The following is a 22,155-nucleotide window of genomic DNA, read 5'->3' as shown; positions in this document are numbered from 1 at the left end:
CCCCCCCCCCCCCCCCCCCGGAAACCCGCACGCGTCCCATCCACCTACGCGTCTTTTTGTCCTGCGCTCCATTCTCCTCTCTGTTCCGCGAGATGCTTTTTCGCCGACTGCGAGAAAAAAAAAATGAATAAAATAGGGCGTCGTCCCGGGCGCAGCGGCCAGAGGTCCATTGTATCTCGAGCTAACTGAGTTTGGTCCTGTTGATAATTCGATTGTCGTAGCCGCGCGACTGGTAATTTAAATCTGCCCATTCGCCGGCTATACGCGGCGGGGCGAAATACTACCGTGTCTCTTGATAGCGAATTATGTCGTATTGTATGGCCCTCGGAGATATTCGCGGGGAAACGATCGCCGTAAAGTACGCGCGAATTACACGATTATACGATTTATTTATCGTATTGCACCGCGTACAGGCGATAAATCTATTTTATCTTCATGCCGCCCATGTTTTGCGACGATTTAAAATAGCAAAAAAAACCTAATGCTAGCGTGTATTTTTTTTACAGAGGATTTTAAAATCACTCTCTGTTTGCCTATATTAGTGCCTTTTTCAAAAGGATTAACTTTCAAAATTAATCCCTTTAGTACACAAGATAGGGTTATTTGTGTCGTGTATATATATATATATATTTTTTTTTTTTTCGAAAAAACTAGCACCAAGTAATTACGTATAATATATTTACATACAATTTCTTTTTTAAATACAACCTTAAGCATACTTTCTAAAGATATAAAGTATGTGTAAAAATTACTTCATGATTTTTTTGTATATTTATTAAAGTGATGAAAATAAACTCAAAAGATCCATCTTGTATAATAAAGAACCGGAAAATCGTATACATTAAGGATTAATAAAGTCTAGGATTTCTTTAAATACTATTAAATAAGAATATAGATATTTTTAATTCGTATAATTAAATACATTTTCACATTTCATTAAACCTTGTATGAAGAAGAAGATCTTATTAAGTTAAATCGAAACAAATAAAGTTTAAGAATTTTTTATGAGCATGTCTCACGACAGAAATTATTAGATTTATTTTACATAAAGAAAAAAATTTATAAATGTATTTGATTTCGATGGATCGAGAAATAAACCTCAAGGAAATGAGCTTCGTTAGTTCCTGTTGGTGAGGTTGTGTCGTCGCTGGTTTTCAAGATCGATGCTTACTCCGTTTCCCTTTCTCACCCTCGTTCTTCTCATCCCCAATAAATCTTTCTCTCTACTATATACTGAAGAACAAATGGGAAACTTCATTGTAGTCCGGCGCCGATGAGAAATAAAAATAATGTATACGCATGAATAATAGAATAAAGATAAAAGTTCGCGGGAAAGATGCTCTTTTACGAAGTTTTTTTTACTAAATGAGGCATTAATAACACAGCTTGAATACTGGTTACGGTTTTCCGCAACGTGATGATGTATGGACTTTTAGCTGTTCGCGTTTCTCGCAAAATACTACGATTTTTACGTGCGAAGAAAGTTGAGACGAATCTTATGACGGTCTTTTCGTCAACTCTCGCTTATTCGATCTCAGCGATCGATTGGTAACGATTGACCAAGCAGAGAGTTCAATTTCTTCTTTTCCTAAGGATGGTGTGCAAAACTCGTTTGACATTTACAGATATATATGTAGTCGTCTCGATCTCGGTTGATTATTGTATGCTTATTGAGCCGACGACGATGACGTTTCGACTACGACGCCGACTATGTCGTGGAAATATTAATTCCTGGCGTAACGCATGATTTATTGAGGATAGTACTGACGCAAGACCATTCCTCTAACACCCCATAATTATGACCGATAGCCTTCACGTGCTTACCATTTTGCCTCGTGACGTTTGCGTAACTGAGTACTGTGTGTACTGAGGCTTCCGGTATCTTCACTCGCAATGTCGTTGTATTATATGACTTTACAGAGACCGTAATTTTCTTAATCTTCGACTATCATAATTAAATTTGAGTAACGTAGTTGCTAGAATTCTCTCGTACCTTCTTTGACCCTAATTATATTTCATTACATTTTATACGGCAAGTTTCCGAAAAATGATTAACGTGAAAGTTACCTCCTACTCCGTATAATGTTTAACGAGTAATGCTTTTGACGAGTGCTATGGTAAAATACGCATAATTGTTTTCTGCGGTCTGACAGACGCGAGGGAAAATGACGGCAGATATCGATGATGCAGACAGATCGGGAATAGAAGCTACGAGAAAGTAGCAGCTTATACGAATGCATTTCGAAAGGCATACCGTTTGAAAGTGACGACAGGCTGTTGGCAGGCCTAGAAACAATGTACGGTACACCTTTAAACGGGCGACGAACGAACAGGCGGTACTGCACGCGCTTATCGCGGCCACACCTAATCGCTCTGATTACGGCGATCTTGTGCCCGGATCTTTAAAACCCGGTTCGCCACTACTGCCGCCGCTCGTCTGTGCACACTGCGCGAAATCCCGTGTAACGCTTATTAACGAGAGTGCATTCGCAGATTGATAGTAATCGCGGCCGAGCGGGTCTCTTGATCGCGCGGCAGTCGAAGGAATCTCCGTCCGATCTAGCCTCTTAATCCCAATAGGAACTAATGCGTAATGATTACGCAATGACGCAACATACTTAGATTAAATTATTATCCAGTTATGCGCCAAGAAAATTTGTTTACATAATACTCGTGTGATGCGTGGTTTAAAAAATATTTTTGTCCTTCTTCGCAGATGTCTCAAATGGAATTAACTATTCTTCTGAGTGCTGGTAGTGTTTGAAAAACTTGTAACCATAACAATAAGCGTCGCTTTTAAAAGCTACATGTGGAAAGTACGATTTTGCTGGAAAATCTAAAATATTGTTGAGTACAATCTAAAAATAATTTTGTTGGAGACTGCTAGATTATACAAAAACTTTTTTTACAGTTTTACTCATAATTTTTTAGTTTTCAATATAATTTTTTTTTATAATTTAACAAATTATTTTTAGATCAGCAAAATTTGAGATTTTTTAAGAAAATCGTTCTTTCCGTATAAATAAAAATATTATACAGATAATTGTGGGCATTTTATACACTAAGAAAAATGTACTAAACTGTAATAATTATTTATTTGATTATCAACTAAATATTTACTTACACAGTAAATATATTTACTACTTATACACACAATAAAAGAAAGTAATATTTAAATAAAAATAATATAGTTTCGTACTAAATAAATATATCTTCATATTTAATAAATATTCAGTTTGTACTATTTAAACAAATAATTTATTAAAATTTAGTACAATTCTTTCCAGTGTATAGGATATTATTGGTGTGCCGGGGTTAAGGTCTAAGTATCGAGCTGAAACACCCGGATCTACGATCGGTCCGCCACGATCCCAGTGTCTACGAAGTCTCCGTTTCAAAGTCGATCGGTGCGCACGCGCACACGCGTATACATACGCGCGTGCATGTATTATCCGCGTGCACCAATCGTACATGTACGTACATGAGGGGAGGCAGAATGAACAGCCTGGAGTTCGCCGCCCGAGAGAAAGTGAACCAGTTGGCGGTGTTGGCGAATTTCTCGTCGTGGCGAAGCGAGCGAACAAGCGCGCGATGTGTGCCTGCCTACCTGTTGCGAACCGGCAACCGTGCCTCGTCGCACGCCGATTATGCCTGCGCGCGCCGAGCGATTAATTGAGAACCGACCGGCGAGCGATTTTTGGGGAACCGCCTTCCTTTTCCGCGCCGGCGAGCACCGAGCCGGACGCGACCCGTCGTTCTTGTTAAACGCGGAAAGCGAACGTCTGGTTATGAACGACGGCGGCCTGCTATTCCGCTGATCGTGTACTACTTCTCTTAGTTCTACTTACCTGCATAAGCATGAACTATAGCCTTCCCCAAAACGTCCAATCATTACAAAGTTTAAAGGCACACTAAGATCCACGATGCTAGAAATCGTTCCGAAATCTCGGACAGAGAAAGAATTAACAAGAATCACATTTGAACATTTCTGTCACATGACCAATGCGATCGACCAGTTCTTTCTCCGTCCGAGATGTCGAATTAATTTGTAATATTATGGACACAACGCGCTTAAGACACGTATATTATCCTTTGGACTGGTATGTATTTTTCATTTAACTGGGTACCGGTCCGCGGATCTTTGGTGAAATCAGCTGTGATATAATTACAGTATTCATAATTGACATTTGTATCTGATAAATTTTAGGCATGCCACATAATCTGACAATAAATAGTTCAATTGATTTGATAATAAATAGTTAATCAACGTTCACGCGGCTACGAATGTGATATATGTGTAAGCAAGCACATCACACGGCATATAGTTGTGCGTTTAATTACTTAATTAGATAATTTTTTTTGTTGCGATGATCGCTGCCGCTGCTGCAATGATATTATATACTAGCCGCGCGAATTAGAACCACCATGGGCGCGTGTCGGCTGGTAGCAACGACGACAGCAGTGTATAGTAGCAACAGCAGCTGGTTTGTTACATGCATTCAGGGTTAACGAACCGAAAATACGTTCCTATTTTCCTTCATCGCGATTGCAAAATGATTGCAAAACAGCGCGCCCCAGTGCGCCCGTATTCGTGGAATCCCGCGCGGTATCTGCCTCCAAAAATTGGATCAGAAATCAAAGTGGAACACACGCTTTCGCCTTTATTTGCCGAAGTAAACGGAGGAAAACATGAATAAAGATACTGAATGCTGGAAATTGAAGCGTGCCCTTTGTAAAGCGTTCTTCAATGTCAACGACCGTTACAAACGCTTGTGAATGAGAAGAAATACCTATTTTAGAGAAGAATTATTTTATGCACTGTTGAAAAATTTGTGTTAAATTTAACACATTTCACGTGTTCCAAACGGTCCACTCAAATTTATATGTTAATTTAGTACAAAAATATGTTAGAGGAGATAACAATTAAATATTATTTAAAAAGGTAAACACAAAAAAAGTAAAATTGACACACTTTGTAAATAAACCGTGAAAGCATTTTTTTTTCAATAAAATTAATATTTATTATATAATTTGTGAAATTAATACATTTTTTCTTTCGTCTTACACTTTACATTTTAAAATATATTATTTGTTTACTTATTATATAACTCATAAATTATATTTAGATACTAAGAAATATTAAATATCCTTTTAATACAAACCATTTAAATAATATAATCATATTAAATTAACACTCGAATAGGTTAAAAAATTTAACACAAAATGTTAACAGGATTTGAGTGAACCATTTCTAATACAAATGCGAATATGTTTTTTTATTGTGTAACAATAATAATTTTATTGAGAGCAATAAATAAACAAAAATAAAAGCAGTAATAATTGGGGAATCATAACATAAATTAAGGCTAATCATAACTTTCGACTGCTTTTATTTACGAATGAACATTTACTACAAATAAACATTTGCTACGAAATTTACATTTATGTTTATTCGTATTGTAAAATGCATATAGTATTTCTCCTCTTTCGCTGATATATTTCTGGCATTTTAGTATACATATTTGTTCTTCAATAATGATAATTGCCATAAAATTGCAATATTTATATGAGACTGGATTTAAGAATGGAATACATTCAAATGTTAGCTGAGAAAAGCATTTCTCTCGCTATTTTCAATTCGATGGGAATCTTTTCAGGTGTCCTCGAAATATCATAGAATAGCCGTCTTATAGCGGTGGAATATCGGATTGCGATATAAAATGTCTATGCTTGTGTAATCGCACGCACGCACGACGACATTACAGTGCGCAACACGAATTTCTTGCTTTTTCATTCGTTCTCGATCGCGGGCGAGACAAAGTGTTCCTAAACAGAGACGTCCATTTTTTCTTATTTGGACGAAGAACACGTGTCGGAATATCGTTCCGTTTCTCACAATCAAGTTGTTATGTTAGCTGCACATTGGTGATGGTTCGCAATTAACTTGTTATTAGAAAGTAATCAACGTCCTCTCGTCGAAGTCGATGGAATTATAGCTCTATATATAACGATAAACGATTGATAACGCGGCGGTTTGGCGAGTCGGGAAGAAACACGTGCTATTGTACGATTTGATAAGAATGAAATTCACGTAAATACACAGTTAGCGTATCACCTATGATTAAACGGTAATCGAATACACCAGCAGTTAGCGAATCGATAGCCGCGCGAGATGAACGAGAGACAAATAATTAATCGCGGATAACTTGCGCAGACTGAGAACTAAGATGTATGGCGGGGCTATTGTTAACGCGATGGGCTCAGAAATCCAATTCTAGTAGAGAGGGATAAAGGGTCGCTGCCGCCGCCGTCGGGGGTGAGAATGCGATGCGTAAGAGACGGCAAGGGGAATCAGGGGTTGTACTCAGGACGTAGAGTTATTGACCTGCCGACGAGGAAGGCTCTCTTGTTCGGGAGGAATGGCTGGTAAGAACTTTTCCGAGGTCGTTTGCGTGGCGCACGAGACGTCTCATTGTCGACGAGGCAGAACGTAGAAAAGAATCAACCATTCGCCCTTTAATCGATAAAGCTAGACACAAAGACTTTATACTCATTTATATCTTGAATTTTTTGCACGCTACAACGATATGAGTTGCACGCTCATATTGTACAACTATATTATGTTTACGTTCTTAGTTTTCCAATAATGTTAACCTTTCAATAATGTTAAATTGTGATAGGTCGGGTATAGTCGTAGCACCTCAGGTCTAGTTTTCTTTAAAATTTTATTTTGGAAAAGAAAAAAAAGTATTGCCCAGATGCTCATAAGTCTCAAAGTTCATTATTTTTATATTCCTCTATCTTATGAGGGAATAACTAATATATATATTTAATTACATTGAGAAAAATTTCTAGTTGAAGAGAGACGAATCAGAAAATTCTAATTCATATCAAACAAAACTCTAATTATCTCAAGTAGAATTATAATAAATTCAATCAAAAAATTCTGATTTATCCAGATTTATCAAGTGTACAACATAATGTACTAATAAAAAGTATAACCATAAAATTAAATTTGTTTAAGAGTTTGCTGGGCATCCCACGTATCAACTTGTGCATCATTACATCACCTACCTACGTAAAGATTAAAATTGCGTGTTAGAATTTCAAATTTTTTATTACCTCCCACAGATCTGATACTATCATTCTTTCATAAACATTCTCAAAAATTTGATCGCAGATACTTCTTTCCTCTGAAATCGCCTTTTCATCCTTTTTACTTCTTATATTTCCGACTATTGAGACTAACGACCCGCATCGGTAGTGGTAATAAATGACGATGAAACTTCGACACAGGGGAGAAAGATTCTCTCTCACACAAAAGGAAAAATACTTAGTTCTATTAACACTACATAGTGCGTGTACGTTGACGATTCTTGTTAATTCTGAGTGTCCTTCAAAAAGGTTCCCTGCTGCGAGTTGCTTTATATCTCTCGTCGGATCCTCTGAAGAGTCTTTGTCCTAAAAAAATTTTCTCATATTTAACAGACTCATATCGAAGAGAATCTCTTCTATTGAAGAGTGTAGATTCGCTATGTCATTCCATTCTTTACATAGAGTGGAAATGTTGAGAATGACAATGCGATTTGTGATATGCACTTTCAAATAATAGAACAAGCAGACGATTATTAGAATAATTAAAACTGTAATGGATCCCTTTATCGAGTGAAAGCGACCGAGCGGGGCGACGCTTGATTATTTCGTCGTGTTTATGTAACGCGCCGTGGAAATATAATTGCCCGGCGCATTATGCCGTGGGTATCCCTGCCTCATACACACTCACACACAGAAGATTTGCAACGACACTCTGTTTGTCATGTAAGCGTGACAGAGTCGGTCGTAAAATCCTCGTCGCAGCGTGACCGTAATGGACTTCTCGGCCACCGTCTAATACCACCGTCGCTTTTTCTGCCAGCCACCAAAGTGTAACCAATGTAACCGCGAGCCATCGTCGATTCAAGTTCCTCGACGATGAGGAATTATCGTCGGATCAGTGAAAGCATATCACTCCGTACATCGACACAGAGATCTAGAGCGCGTAAGAAAGAGAGAGAATTAAACACGACAATTGTAGAGTTCATTTTAGATATGCGATCTTTTCCGCAATTTACATCATTTTGTACAATTTTAGATCTGCTTTGTTATTTCGCGAAAGATTTCGCTTTTAGTCATTCGCATTAAATTAGTGGAAATTTTTTTTTCGCAAATTAACGTGGGCGTTCAAGATTTCCCGATTCTTCTTTTGAAGAAAATCGAAAGAAAAGTTTACACGCGGTTATTAAAGTGTTAAAGGATTGGAAAGGAAAGTACGTGAAATCACAGGGCGGTATTCCTTGCGCGATCCCCGCGGGAAAGAAGGAAATCATTTTTCACCTGTGAGCTCCTCCGGCACTCTCATAGCGCGCCGTTATACTCAGAGGTCAATCTTGGTCGACCTAGCGCGCCCGAGTAAACGCGATCTTCCGCGACGCGATTAATTTTCTCATGTGCCCGCCGCATGTGGGTATGTAGATACACGTTTCCTCTGACAAGCTTCAAGTCGACGATGAGTTGAAACTGCGTAAACTTCGTACAAATATCGTATTGCATCGCTGCGATGTACATGCGATAGCATTAGCAAATCATAAAGTCTAATGTGAGTCTAATGAGAATCAATGGACATATGTAAAAGCGAAATGCTTCTTCGATGGGTAATATGAACAGATCGTTAGAGGTAAGATGTATTGGTGTATCGACACTCTTGTGAAAGACAGACTTGACTTTAAATTATCTAAAATCGATCTGTAATAAATGCGAGAAAGTTGTCATTCTTGCAGATTCTTCCTGTGTTTCTGCACGGAAAGAACGACTTTGCTGAAACATAAAATTTTACTGGATTTAGATTTAAAAATAGTTTTGCTAGATTATTAAAATAATTATATCAGAAAAAGGTTATATGAACAGTGTTGCAAAAGATTTTGGTATTATAGCAACTGATTTGAATTTTGAACAAAATTATTTTTAGATTTTGTGCTAGAAGATTTAAAATTTAGCTGGATACTTCCAAAAATAGTCTTATTGGACTATCAAAATAATTGCGCTGGACACTTAATGATGAATGATATCGTAAAATTTTGGCTGTTTTAGCAACCGGTTCGAATTTCCAACGAAATTATTTTCAGAGTTGAAAAATCTAAAATTTTGCTGGATATAGATCTGAGAACAATCTTGTTGTCCCAACATCAAAATAACCGGAAATTTGATAAGCAATGTTGCAAAAAATTTTGACATTTTTAGCAATCGATTCTATAATAAAACTATTTTTGTGGTCCACATATACATATTTGGTGGTACACAACAAAATTATTTTCAAATCTATATCCAGAGCAGCAACATTTCTTGTAACAAAATCGTTCTTTCTGTATGTAACTGTCAACAATGAGAAGCAGTGTTTAGACAAAGCTCTTACCGACGGTACTTTCCCTTTCCAAGCTATCACCAAGAGACAGAGACGCGTACGTAAAAGTTACACGCAAAAATTATCGCCCGCCTATCCGCACGATATAATGCAACTCGCCGCCGCGCGATTACGAGATCATGCACCGCAATTTCACGCGGTCGCAAAACACAGCATTTTACGCTCGTCTCTATGCGGGTACCGATCGCACGCGCTCGCTTCGCCAATTACCAGTCGCTCGTTGCTTGTATGACTTGTAAGTTGGACGAGCGATAGGTAATTACGCTAATCGATCCCACGTTCGTATTGACTGTTGTAACACTTTGCGCGATAAACGTCCGCGACCGGAATTCTACGACATGACTTCGTTCTTTAGTCCACGTATTTTATCAATCTAAGATTTATTCACGTGGCAAAACATTTGATATGCTTTCGCAATGTGTCATTATAATTTTCTACATGGTTTCCAAGAACATTTTTTTGCGTAACAGAAAGAAATTTAGGTGTGTGCGTGTGTGTGTGTGTATATATATATATATATATGTGATAGAATTTAATCTATAATAATAATAAAAGAAAGTTGTTTTTGGTTGAAGGGGATCTTGGTGCTTAATGATATATTTGTATGTACATTTTTTATTTCTGTAAACTATGCGTTGATTTAATTGGTCAGATTTCAAAACGCAATCATAAATTAAATGTGGAAATAACATCACGATTTTAATTAAAAATTACATTGTCAATTAATAATGATCTTAATACTATAAAGAATTCGTTGCAAATAATATTACTTCAAGTCATTGTATTTGTAAACGTTTTTGTAAATCTACATGTGCATATTAGTAAATCAAGATTTGCTTCGGTCGAAAACAGAATTCTTTCTCTTATTTGATCTATTCTCATCAATGTAGTTTCACTTGTGATTGTTAATAATTTGTTTATTTATTATTCTTTAATTATTGGCTTTGCATTCTATTCATATTTACGAAGAAAAAAATAAATGTTGATTTTTTTCTGTTTCAGCATAAGATTGGCGAAAAACCTAATATACAGTTCCTAGGAAATGAAGGGGTAAGTAAAAGCAATATATTTTTTTCTGTCGATAATCAACATGTGAAGGAATTATGATATTGAGAATCCGACGCGTCGCGTCGCAGCGTCGGTTAGTCGATAACGCGCAGCACGTGGAAAGATAACAACAGATTAGAGATAATAGGACGTTTGCGGATCGCAGATATCAAGATTTTAATTTTTACTTAAAAAAAAAAGAAAATATAATATAGGTATCTTGCTTGTGGAAAAATAGTATGTGTTTATAAAACGTTTGCCCAAAATATTAACTACATTACACTTAAATGTTTCCTTAAATTACTCTAACGTCAGTACATTGAAAAAAGAATTACTAAATTTTCATAAATATTTATTTAAATAGTACTAACTAAATATTTACTAAATATAATATTTATTTAGCAAAAAAGAATTATTATTTTGATTTAAATGTCATTCTTTTATTGAGTAAATATTTATTTATTTTATTAATTGTAAGTAAATGTTTAGTTAATATTATTTAAACGAATATTTATTTAAAATCTAGTAATTTTTTTCAGTGTTTTAGTATTTATACGATAAACAATTAACGATTTTATCTGGCTCATTTATAATCGTAGAAGATATGAGTTAAGGATATTCAATGACCCATGTGAAGTTGGCCTCCAACTTTTGAAAAAATTAACTTTCTATGGCTTATTTAATTGCTCAACATTTGTACATGTATGCACAACTCGAATTTTTGTCTGCATATAGTTAAAAGGTTGCTAAAAAAATAATTTTAGAAGGAATAAGTATAAGCTCATGGCTTACTACACAATATTATTCTCATTGTATAAAAGAACTGTCGGATTTCGCCGGTTACTTAAAATATTTTCTATAATACAATGTAAGAATGGAGGGAGTTATAGAGCGAAGGAGAGAAGAACGGTGAAATTTTCTTTCGGCGAAAAAAAAAGTGAGAGTGAGAGGTGTCCGAGTGCTTCGTCGACTCACGTCGGCATTTTTCTTCTCTTAATTTACCGATACGAGCGAACAGATTATTTAGCAATATTTTATTTCGTAGCTTTATAGCTGCAAACTGGAGAAATCTACTTTTTCCGTATTTTATAGATGTATCTTCTAGCTACATATCCGAATTACAAATTTTTACTCGTCTATTTGAATATCTACGCATGGCCATCATGACGATGATCAGACGTATCACGCGAAAAAGATCTTGCGACGGTAGCACGACTCCGTGCAACCGACGTCAACAGCTCGATCTTCCAACCGGCCAAGCGGTCGCAAGATCACGTGTATGTGTTTGTGTGTATTTGTGTGTTGTGTGTACATGTGTCGTCACGGCTCCACACACCCGAGATTTCCTCGGTGAAGGCGATCGAGGTCGTCCGAGCAAGGTTATACACCATTTTCTCGCGCTGCCGCCACCGATCAGTTCTCTTAAACCTTCCTAAACTCTGTGGATATCGATACTTTAGCAACGCATAATAAAAAGATATAAACAAATGATCACATTATTTTGCGCCATTTTATTTAGCTCAATTTGTATCAATTTAAATCTTAAATTAATTATAGCATTCTAACTGGAACGTGTTCGTTAAAACTTAATTGGATCCAATATATTATGAGGGGGGAAAGCAACTTTAGGCACGTTAATTATTATAGTATACATTGTTGAACCGATAGTATTAACATTTTTTAAAAGTATTATTGTGTATGTAAATATTCTATCTCTAATCTAAAAATCACAATAAATTTGTGTGATTTATTATATCAGTTGTCAATAAAATATTAACTCAAATTTAACTAAGATTGCAGTTAATCAAAGTTGATAAAATCATCTTTTTTTTTATCCGTTTGATAAAGAACTTAACCATCGGCGCACGACTTTGTTAAATTGTTTATGCTAAAAAAAAAACGGCCTTCGGATTGATCGGTACTTAAAAAGAGTGCTGCACCACGTAACTGCCATATGCCACTGGCATTCTTCAATGACAGCAACGGCTGATTGTCGATACGAAATCTCTCTTAGTGATCTGGAGGTAATTGACCTGCTCTCCTCGTCCTTCATCGGCTTCTCCTTGCTCTCGGGTGTGGTCGTTGTTCGCCTGCATTACAACGGATCTGACCAAGTCAGATTCGATAAGATGAGTCTGTTATCAATTCTAAGAAGAATAAAATCTAGAAAATAAATTCCATCAGTTGAAAGGAAGACAGATTAAGGCATAGAGCGTTCATACAATTCTTCATCCTAGATTCGTTAAATTAGAACTTGGAATTGATTTCTTCTTATGACGTATTACTAACGTGATTAATCTTGCAATATCGTAATTAATCCTCGAAACTTAGCTTGCATCGATAGAAAATGAGTCTAACTCGTTACTGAATCTAGAAGAATTACTGTATGGAGAAATACACAGAGATAGAATAAATTCTGCAATTTTAAAATTTCTTGGAGAAATCTTTGTATTATTCATTCTTCTCTTCACTTCTCTATTCATTCATATGATTGAGATGTTAACACTTGTTTTATGCTGACCTTTGACAATCTTCTGCTATTAAAAATCTTGAAGATCAATGTGTCACCGTTGACCTTTGCACAAGTAGCTGGGACTAGATAATGCCTTAGGGCCTGTATTCGACGTTGTTGTCTGGAAATTTATCTCTTAAGGACGACTTGTCACGAGCGTCATTTCGCGAATCCCCGGAGAACATAGCAGAATACATCTCTGTAATTTTCCAATAGCACAGTTCAATATTTGAAGCTATAATTTAGTACGTACTTATATTCACTTGTATTATTTCTTATATTTCAATTCTCAACGATTGAATTGAATTTATTTTTTTTCTTGGAAAAGAAAAGATATATTTGCAGGTTTCTTTTCAATAAGCTTGAGATTGTTCTTTGATACTTATTACCATTTGAAGAAAAATATGTTAAGATTAATACATTTTTTTCAGTGCACTTATATTTACATGTATATTTTACTAAGTAATAAAGGGACAAAGGAAAATCCGTTCGATATTATCCCAAATTACAATCGCGACACTTTTCCATTCTTTTTCTTCCGTTCCGGGGCCACGGGTGCCAGGAACGCGGAGCGATTATTCCAGTATAATTCGCCATTTAGCGGACGTCCTTGTCGCGACTGACGCACTCAGGGAGAACCGATCTCCGCTCAGGCCTTCTCTATACAACACCCGTCTGGATCATGGCAGGCAGGCAGACCAGGCACAGCGCAATGTGCATCTGTATTGTCCGTGTGTATGTGCATACACAATACGATTTCATGTGTAGCAGCAATGCTCGGCACGATCGGGCACGATACGTGCACGACAATCATCGATGGGGCCTCCCCGATACATAGAAACATACGACTTTGACACGTATATATCATGCCACGTTGTCGTATCCTTCTTCTTCCCCTTCTCCCTCTTACTCTCTTTCGATCGTGGATCTTACCACTTGCCTTCTCGTGTAATTTTATCATGAACGCGAAGAGTCTCTGTATTTATATGAGACACGGTTTCGCGATAGTGGCGGTCTTTTTTTTTTTTTTCCATAGATTTGTGTGCGTCGATAGTTGCGCACGTGCTCGATCGTGTATTATGTGTATGTACGTGTGTACGTGCGAACGCTCGCCTTCACATTGTTGCCTTTCACTCGGTTTCTTAGAGCACCCGCTGTACATATACATATAGATATAGGTTTTACCTGGGAATAGCGCATTATTGCCAGCATTACTTACCTCGACGCTGAATCTTCGGAGAGTACGGAAGAACACATTCCTCAAATTCGTCAGTTACGCAGATATGTTCCGACAAAGAGACCTGGAAATTTAGTGGAAAGTTTTCTTTTCTTCAAAACAGGGATTTAATAAGACGTCCAAATTCAATTATTCCGAGTGTATAATACCGAGGGTATAATCCAAATACCGGTTTCAATAATTCCGCATGAAATACACGTTATTCAATATTTAATGTAAGATTTCGGTATTTAAGCAAAAGGTTATCATTTGCGATAATGAAGCTGTTTAAATCGTTATTTGAATTTCGAGAAATTTCCGTCGTTCACGATGTCGGATCGATCAGACATTCGATCCAATCATGGGTGATTTTGTAAACTTTGTTTTCACCGATTGCACAAGTACGCAAGGCAATGGCGTGAGTCAACTCTCATTACGTTATACGTGGCGAAAAAAAAACTTTTACAATGTAGAATGCGGTTGTTTCTTTCCTGCAATAATATTGTCGGGCGAGTGGAATTGAATAGGAATTAAAGCTGAAAATCTCTAGAAAAATAAACATGTTTGGGCATTGAAATAATAATAGCCGCGTTTAAATGTACATAGCGAGAAAAATGCGGATCAGTGTTTCAGTAGTCGACTCGATGATCGAAGGAAGGACCGTTTCGTAATCCTTTAATTGGCGCAAAAAAGAAAATAGAGGACAAATGACGTTTGTTTGTCTTCAGGGACGAATTACGAGGCGGAAGTTTCCTCGCGCGTTATTGTCTCGGGGCATTTCTTCCTTGAGTCTTCGCTTACACATGTCCACGCGCATGTGTAACACGCACGTGTAATACGTAAATGTATGTAAATACATGCTTTTCCGGCTTAAGGTGGTATTGCATCGCGCCGTGATCAGTCGCGACTGACACGAAACGTCGCTGCCGTAACAGTTACTTTTACGTGTGACCCACTTGCCATTCTAGTAGTCGAATCTAAGTATCATAATGAGAAGTGGGACGTCCTGAAATCATCGGGCGGGCACCGCGATGCAACCCTAAAACGAAGGTCGCGGCATTCAGAAGGTCGAATGTGATCTCACACAAGTAACGCGTAGAAATCACTCTTTTATGTGAGTCACGTATAGATGTAGCGATATCATAGAAGAATAATAGATTGTAATGCGGCTTTAATTAACCTATAATGATTTAATATTATTATTCAGATAGGTATCGGCACTTTGATAGTTACCGTACATACTTGTAATTACTTTCATAAGCGCGCTATAAACTTAAAAACGCAAAAATGGTTTTGCCCCTTTGCGATTAATTTGTATTCAACGGAAAATGTCAGCGATATCCGCATAGAAGTTGGTGCGATTGTAGAGTGTTGTTGTTCCACGGTATCGTATTAAAAATCGTTGAATCTAAGCATCGAACCTTGAGATGTGAAGATTATCCTGGCGTATCGAATGCAAGCGTATCGATGATGATACTAAAGCATCGAGACGAGGACGTGCAATTGTCTTCGTGGATGACCTTTACTCGCTAATACTTCAGCTTCTGTACTACTAATATACATATGTCGTAACGCGTTCCATGCCGTGGTAGATTGAGATTAATTTTGAGATTTGTTGAGATTAAATATACGTCGACAATTTTTTGCGGATCTTACACGAACAATAATACTAACAACATGCATCCATATTTTTACAATCTTACATCATCAGTATTATTGATAATATTTTTTATGTACATTACGAATCTTACACGGTCAGTAATCGAAGAATAATACTGTCTGTACATACATAAAAATACATACTGCGTGCAAATAATAATTATTATTATAATTATAAATAATAATAATAATTTCTTCAGCATTAAGATACATTGACGAAAAATAGGATTTCTCTTACTTACAATTAGATTAATAATTACTTGTTCCCAGTATCTCTAAAAAATTGTGTATCCACAAATCTATCATGAATTCATCACAAATATTAAATTTTTATTTAAAATATATTCTGAATCCTAGTAACTTCAATCGGTTCTTTGGTCAATTTTATAATATTTCCTCAAAAGAAAATAAATTCTTGTGTTGAGTGCTTAATAATAAGTTTATCTAAAATTTACAACAAATATGTTTTAAGATTATTATAAAAAAACCATTCTCTGTTAACCGTTATTCAAACAGAAGAAAGTAGGTAAATTGAATACTTTTCTCAGTAATATACAAAATGATATTTTTTATTGTGTGTATTAATAAATATTGACGTATTATTGACCGTGATCCGGATTCTCGAGAGTATCAGTACATATCGCTCTGTTAGGGAACCCTGTGATAGGTGCTTGAGAATGAAGAAATTCGGATCGTAGTCAATGGGTGCTATCCAATTGATGACATAAGTCGACACAAGTGTCGTTCTATCTTTGTCAATCACTAAATGTCAAGAAAGATAGAACGATACTTGTGTCGACTTGTGTCATCAATTGGAAAAGCACCCAATATTAACCACGATCAATAATATTATCAGTATTTGTTAACACAGACAGTATTATTGGCCAAATAAGGTTTCTACTCGAAACGCAACGAAACGAATAAAAAATGACAATCCAAAAAGATCTTTTTCACTTTTTACATTTTTTTATTTGCTCGTGTGCGTTTGTGTTCGAAGTGGAACGTTAAAGAAATCATAAAAGATAAAAGATTACATTCAGAATATGTTAAACACACCAGAATGTCGTAAGACGGCCGTAAAAAAAATATAGTAACACGAACATATGGTAATGACGTGATACTAGTAATATATCATATTAAATCAATGAATGCATTTAATTATAAATATGTTTCAGTGTTGTATCACATTTTGCATTCTGAATACAATTATCGTAATACAAATGTCACGAGAGCCAATTCTTTTCACATTCGCGTTTATAAGTGTCGCAGGAATAATCTCTCAACATTTTTTAAAATCAAAATACGGGAGTTGCGATAATTTACACCGAGAGATAATTTATCGGTCGTCATATATATCGTGGCTCCAATTCCACTTTCACGGTATTACACAAACGTTAAGGTGCTATTTCATGAAAAGCCGCGTCAGTGCGAACACGTGATCTCAATTTGACGCTTAGCGTCTAACGTTGGAAGTTGGATAAATTCAACTTCTAGCGTCAGGTTATACAGTTCAAAATTGAATGCTACATACATGACGTTACATCCTTTTCGTGTGTTTTCACCGTTTAGCGTCAATTTTGCTCATATAATCTATTTTGAACGCTGAAAATGAGCGTCGAGGATCAGCACGAAAAGGCATGTTTAATGTTTGACCAGATATGAATAGGATACATGTGAAATCGAATGCGGGACACGAGTCTATTAGGATGCTCAGTCTAATTCTTTTTTGAAATTTAATTACGATTTTATATCTAGCACGAGAGATTTAGGAATGTTTATCGAGAGAAAATTGGCGCGGAATAACGCGCAAAAATTTCCCCCGAATGAAATAAACGGTACGATAGTTCTAGGACACGGTGTACATAGGTGCGTCTTTATCGTCGCGGCCTTGCGCGTATGTAGGCGACCGTAAGCTGTGATATGCGGGTGTTACGCTCTTCAACATTTTTTTTTTATTTTTCCCCTCGTTTACGCCTTTCATTCACGTGGCTCGTTACGTCCGTGACCATATCGCATTTACGCGCATTTGCCTACTTGCCTCGTATGCGATTGCTCCAGAAAGACAAGAGCGCGGTTTGTAATTCAGCTTATGTGAACACGGTAACTCTCGCGAGAGGATTGTGCCTTTGTCGTGGCGAATGAAGACAGCTCGTTATCGCTGTCCCCGCATCACGGCGCGAGATAAGCGGCTATGGATAACGCGCTGCAATTAATTGTTGCGCATTACCGATTGTTGCAAGTGGCATATTATCATCGACACCTTATCTCTGTTACCATGCTCAAATAAATCGTGATGGGAGACACCGATGTGACGCGGGAGATAGTTGAAAATTGGTCAATCGTCAAATATAATTTTTCATCTCTGGCACATTCTGTGAGATGTCCAACAAAACTGGTTTCGAAGACATTTTTGCCTGGCTTGGCTTACTCCTTGCCTTGTCTTATTTCGCGCAGTCGATTGGCGTGAAATGTGTCTCGCAACCTTTGTTTCAAAGAAAAGAAAATCGAGTCTGCTAAGAATATTCTATTCTCGGTGATAAATAACGATCCATCCTCCCGCTATCCGGATTATCCGGGTCTAGGTGCTGCACATATGTCCGCACAGTTAAATCTCGAGATAAACTGACCGTGGTCTCGAAAAACACAGTGCTGACATATTTTAGGTTTATGAAATTCTTACCTTGAGAAAGAGGGATTTACGAATAGGGTTACCATATCTCAATCACAAAAAGTAAAGTGTATCATGATTGATCACTCGAGTGCTGAAATTTAATATAATCACTGTAATCATTATTGAAATTATTTGAAATTTGAATTTGATGCAAAGCGAACGTTAAGTAAGGTTCAAGGAATATGTACAAATATAAAAAAACTTTGAATAAAATTGTTTTTAATTTTTTCCAACAATAGAAACTTTTATTCAGAAAATGATAGTTATTGATGACAGTGATTAATCGTTAATATGAAAACCATCAAAATGAAGAAAAAAAATTCAGAAAGTGAAAAGGAAATAAATTTAATGAAATATTAAACATTTTTAAAAAGATTTTTATTAATATTTACATCTTTATAATACAAATTTTTATCTGCCCGGGTCTTATATAAGTCTACCTCATAAAAATTTATGGACTGTAAATTGAATATTTTATTCATATAAAGTTAGTAAAGATCAGTTATTACTATATTGTGAAATTAGCTGTTAATTTGACTTGGATTTTAATATATAGACAAATTTGTAGCAAATGGTTAATCACTGTATACTTTACTCTATAAGATGTTAGATTTAGATATAAGAATATTTTTCCTCGTATACATAGGTACACATAATAATTTATCAATACAATAACAATCAAAATAATAATAGACTTCTTATAATGAATTATGTCTAGACGATAGATATGTTTGCGTGGATGTTTTACATTGGGATTTATAGTTTTGGTATCCGTAAACTTTTTTTTAAGTAACACACATCTTAAATTCGTCGCCTCTGTCTCGCACAATATTTATATATATAGGATTCCAGTCGCGTGTACACGCGACGCGAAACCGAAGGATCTGAAACCTGCAAAACTGGATTCTCCTTCATCCGCGTGATGTATATACATCGAAAATTACCGACTCGCTTCGCTTCTCGCATCGCGGCGAAGATATCATCGCGAGCTATGGCGCGCGAATTCATGCGTTACTCGCGACTTAACTGCCGCACGATTTCACTTCCAATCGTCTTTCCCGATTGATCATCGTTTCTTTGTTGTCAGCCGTGTCAATTAAAAATTCTTCGATCACAATCTAGTTACGATTTTGGATATCAGCGCGCAAAATCTTATCGGTTCGGCTTCATAGAATTTTAAAATTAATATGAATATCGTACGAACGCGCGTACAAAGATTTATATCTCACTTTATAACAGACAGGAAATATTAATATGAATAAATTTAAACGTCTAGATTGCTTCAAAATAATGTAAATTAATATCTTGAGTTATTTCTACAATTAGTTTTAAATTTCTAGTCTAATGCAAGTGTTTATACATGTATACACAAAGATATAATACGTATAACAAGACACAACTTGGCAACGGCAGTTTACATAAATTAAAGGCAACTAAAGTCTCGTTTCACCTTAAGGAACTATTTTGCATTAAACTGACAATTATATAGGTACTATAATTAGATTTATACTCTGCATTTGATAGTTTATATAGAAAATTGTGCGTCTCGCCTTGGAAAAGGAATGGCCACAACGTTAACTGTATAACGGTACATTCATATTCCGATCTTAAAAATTGATCTGCACTGCACAACGGTAATATATTTCAAATCCCATAACGCAATATCCATAACGGATTAAAGACCTCTAGGATTAAATATGTCGAACGACTTAAATGTGTCGAAGATCGAGTTTAATGCAGGCGACAAAAGGATTCATTTTGTGAAAATAGCAGGTATCGAATACTATCAATAGTAGGTAATTAATTAAACAGAGAAATTTTAAGTAAAAATATTGATGCATATTGAAAAAATTGTTTTTCGCATTTTATTTCGATCTTGGGTTTAGTTCTCTTTCGATTTTACGTGTTAAATATTAAAAGAACAATCCAATTCCTCGTGTTGAATAACATTCTGCTATTTTTAACTTCAATGCGTATTAAAATGTAAATCAATTAATTCTTATAATTAGTTTCTAAGTTAACAATGTTTATAGTAACTTAGTAAATAATGTGAACTAAATAACTAAATTTAAGTCAAAAATACATTTTCTTGAGTTGAATTGTTAGCATCTTGTTATAATTCAGTTAACGACATATTCAATAAAATCGGTAGCAATGGTAATAGCTGGAAAAATAACTGTTGGAGTTAATTTGACATTATAAATTGACATCATGAATTTAACGTTGTAGGCTTTTCAATTTGCAACGCTGATGATTATCAATTTATACTATTTTCACCGATGGCAGATTAAACCGATTATATCCTATATGTACAATTGTAAACGATATTTATGTTCCATTATTATTATTTATTCCGCAATTTGCGATAAAGCGACGTTTCATCAAAGAAGAAAACCCGCAGCAGGTCTTTGTCATGAGGACGATTTTACATGAAATATGCACCTGGCTTGGTATCTCCATCATGTATTTTCACCCCCGTGTAACTTCCCGTCTTTGTTTCCTATCTACCGCTTTTCACCCCCCGATTAGAACTCCGTGGAGAACTCCACCTGAACGCACGAGGGAGGGTATGAATATTTTACCTCTCCAGCGTCTTTCGCGTCCCTCTTCGTATCTATGATATACGCCCGCTTGTTATACAGTTATTCCAAATTCATGGATAATATTCATAGGGAGAGAATTCAAATAATTCGAGTATCTCCCAAATCGATTCCAAATTGATGGAAAGCACTTGGCGATTGTCGAGAAATGCATTATATTATATTTACAGCCCTGCACACAAAACTATTATTTCTCTATCATTAGCCGTAAAATCTGCAATGCATTAACGTTCAATAATAATAGCCGTTATCGACGATAGAACGATAAAGTCAAATTTATGTAGGCATGTGTAGCGACCATGAAGATTCATTATCGGTGAATGCGGACGATAACGAGCAGCCGAAAATATAAAATTGCTTCATGAAATTTCAAACTTTGTCGAGCAGTATGCTCTTGATTAATTAATGCTATCCGCAGCTGAATACTCTACGAGTGGTGTTCTTCGGATGTGCGAAATTTTAAGACCGGCTGCGTTACGTCAGCCGATACCGTTGAACAAATTTTCGGATAATTAGTAGGCGCTGGTGCCGTTAGAATCAAATGTCTGCAACGGTACTTGTCAAAAAATCATCATTTTCGATTCTAACATCTAAATACTCAAATTTGAAGCTTGGAAACAATATGTATGTTAGCGTGCGCGCGAACACACATAAAATTAATTAGAGACAAAAGAATTCGGTATTTATCATTATAATTGCATAGTAAAATCATTATATAGTTAGAAGTTTTATTTTTATAGTTACTGTTATAATGTTATTTATGATTATGATTATATATTATTTATAATGTCAATAATAATTACTACATCTATAGTGAGTACTTTCATGGTTTTTCCAAAAAAATATATAGCTAGCATCGAAAATGGTTATAAATTATAGCTAAATTATGACTATTACATCAATTTTTTTCCCCTCAGAGTGTAATACATCTTGGCATACGTTTTTATACGCGTAAATTTACGGTATCTGACATGTCTAACGAGGAAAGGTATC

At 36.0% G+C, this 22,155-nt stretch overlaps 1 protein-coding gene across 1 annotated transcript in view; it reads left to right on the top strand.

The window, feature by feature from the left end:
- Su(Tpl) (Suppressor of Triplolethal) overlaps positions 1–22,155 on the top strand; it is a 101,668-nt gene that overhangs the window by 20,005 nt on the left and 59,508 nt on the right. Inside the window, exon 2 of the mRNA XM_018539608.1 lies at positions 10,460–10,507. Within this exon, the coding sequence (XP_018395110.1) occupies positions 10,460–10,507 (48 nt within the window). The remainder of the gene's footprint in view (positions 1–10,459; positions 10,508–22,155) is intronic.

The sequence above is a fragment of the Cyphomyrmex costatus genome, unplaced genomic scaffold, assembly GCF_001594065.2.
Source record: "Cyphomyrmex costatus isolate MS0001 unplaced genomic scaffold, Ccosl1.0 scaffold216, whole genome shotgun sequence".
NCBI lineage: Eukaryota > Metazoa > Arthropoda > Insecta > Hymenoptera > Formicidae > Cyphomyrmex > Cyphomyrmex costatus.
Note: the sequence above shows the minus strand (reverse complement) of the source record. Positions and strands in the feature narration are given on the sequence as shown.